The sequence below is a fragment of the Chrysochloris asiatica genome, unplaced genomic scaffold (genome assembly GCF_000296735.1).
Source record: "Chrysochloris asiatica unplaced genomic scaffold, ChrAsi1.0 scaffold00909, whole genome shotgun sequence".
Taxonomy (NCBI): Eukaryota; Metazoa; Chordata; class Mammalia; order Afrosoricida; family Chrysochloridae; genus Chrysochloris; species Chrysochloris asiatica.
This window is the reverse complement of record NW_006409427.1, coordinates 48,549-50,420: the sequence shown is the minus strand read 5'-3', so window position 1 is coordinate 50,420 and position 1,872 is coordinate 48,549. Positions and strand designations below refer to the sequence as shown.

Genomic DNA, 1,872 nt, shown 5'->3' with positions numbered 1-1,872 from the left:
TTAGGCACTCCACAGAAGGCAGATTTGCCATGGCATTTTAAATAGCCTCATAAGTATGTTAAAGTTGACCCTGAATGAGGAAGTACAAATATTAAATAATTCATTTGAATCATAATGTTATAGAAGAGTATGGTCTTCCAGAAGAACTATCAAATCTGTCTTGAGAGTAATACATCTACAATTCTCTTAAGAATCAGATGGCAAGACTTTGTCTTTCATACTTCAGGCATGTTATCAGGAAGGAAAATCCTGTGAAGAAAGACATCATGCTTGCTTAAGTGGAGGGTCAGATTCCTACCAAAATGGATTGACACAGAGGCAGCAACAATAGTCCCAAATGTAGAAATTGTGAGGATGGTTCAGGCCCAGGCTATGTTTTGTTTTGTTGTTTACAATGTTGCTATCAGTTATAAATGACTCCATGGCACCTAACAGCAACAACAACAATAAAATAAGCATGCCTGCAGCCTAATTATCTCTGTCATCTCTAACGTCAGTGCAGTTGCCTTGTCATTCAGGGTTTCTGACACACTCAGGATGTGGTTATCACACTGTGTCTCTCGCACAGTAATACATGGCCGTGTCCTCAGAGCTCAGACTGCTTAGATCCATGTAGGCTGTGCTTGTGGACGTTTCTCTGGTGATGGTGACTCTGCCCTTGAACTTCGGTGCATAGCCTGTTCCACCATTGCTTGGATTAATATCCTCGATCCACTCAAACCCATGCCCAAGGATCTGATGCACCCAACTTATATCGTAGTCATTGAAGGTGTATCCAGAAGTCTTGCAGGAGATCTTTACTGATGACCCAGGCTTCTTCAGTTCAGCTCCAGATTGCACCAGCTGGACCTGGGATAGGCCACCTACTGAGAGATAATTGGGGTGGATGAAATTCCACGTGAATACACAAAACCCCTTCCCCATCCCTGGGATTGGGAACCCTTTTACCTGTAGTTGCTGCAACCAACAAGATGACTCTCAAAGTCCAGTCCATGGTTAGACAGCTGTTATCCCAGAATATCTAAAGGACAGTGGTATGGTTGTTGGTTGAGCTCTAGAAACGCAGATATATCCTTATCTGATGTAGTAAACTTCAGATTATTTACATATTTATGAGGCAGAATATTTAAGACTTAGGTCTGGGACCCATTTAAAGAAGATTTTAATTTTTTGATGATTTCCAAGACACACAGTCAGACAAGCGAGGAATGCTAAATATGCAAATCATGGGGGTTTGATTATTCAAATCCAAATTGGGAACTTGGATCTTCTGCCACATCCTGAAACTCTGGGTGTGTGACATCACTCACACTAAGGAATACAGTGAAGCCGAATAACCATGCTTCTCTTTGTGTCATTTCTTATTCTGTCTGAAGGCAGGAATAAATAAGACTTAGAGGTAACAAATCAAGGTTTGTCTTTGTATATGACACTACTGCATTTCAGTTGGGTTGTTAGAGTGAAATTATGTTATGGTTGTCCTACTTGCTATCAAGTCAGCTCCAACTCACAGTTACCCTAGGTACAAGAGATCAAAACATGATTGGGTCCTGTGTAAACCTCACATTCTTATGCTTGAACCACTGTGTCAGTTCACCTCATCAAGATTTACATATGGCCTGCAGAAAAAAAACTTACACTATATCATTTGTTATAATCCAAAATTTTAATAAAAGAGGTTTCAGAATAATTGTGTGTGGAAATAACGGACACTTAAATATGGAGAAAGGCAATAGAATCTCTTATGAATGTATTTCAAACACACAAATAAAGAAAATACTTGATGGTACACTGGTGTTCTTTATGGGTAAATGTGAAAATCCATTTAAATATAAGTTAACCAGAACTTCTCATTACAGTTGATATTTCACA

General features: G+C 39.4%; 1 gene segment (V, D, J or C); it reads right to left on the bottom strand.

The window, feature by feature from the left end:
• LOC102821022 overlaps nucleotides 1–994 on the bottom strand; it is a 7,150-nt gene extending 6,156 nt beyond the window's left edge. Inside the window, 2 exon segments of the V gene segment in view lie at nucleotides 553–863; nucleotides 949–994. Of these exon segments, the coding sequence occupies nucleotides 553–863; nucleotides 949–994 (357 nt within the window).
• Nucleotides 995–1,872: the final 878 nt, after the last annotated feature.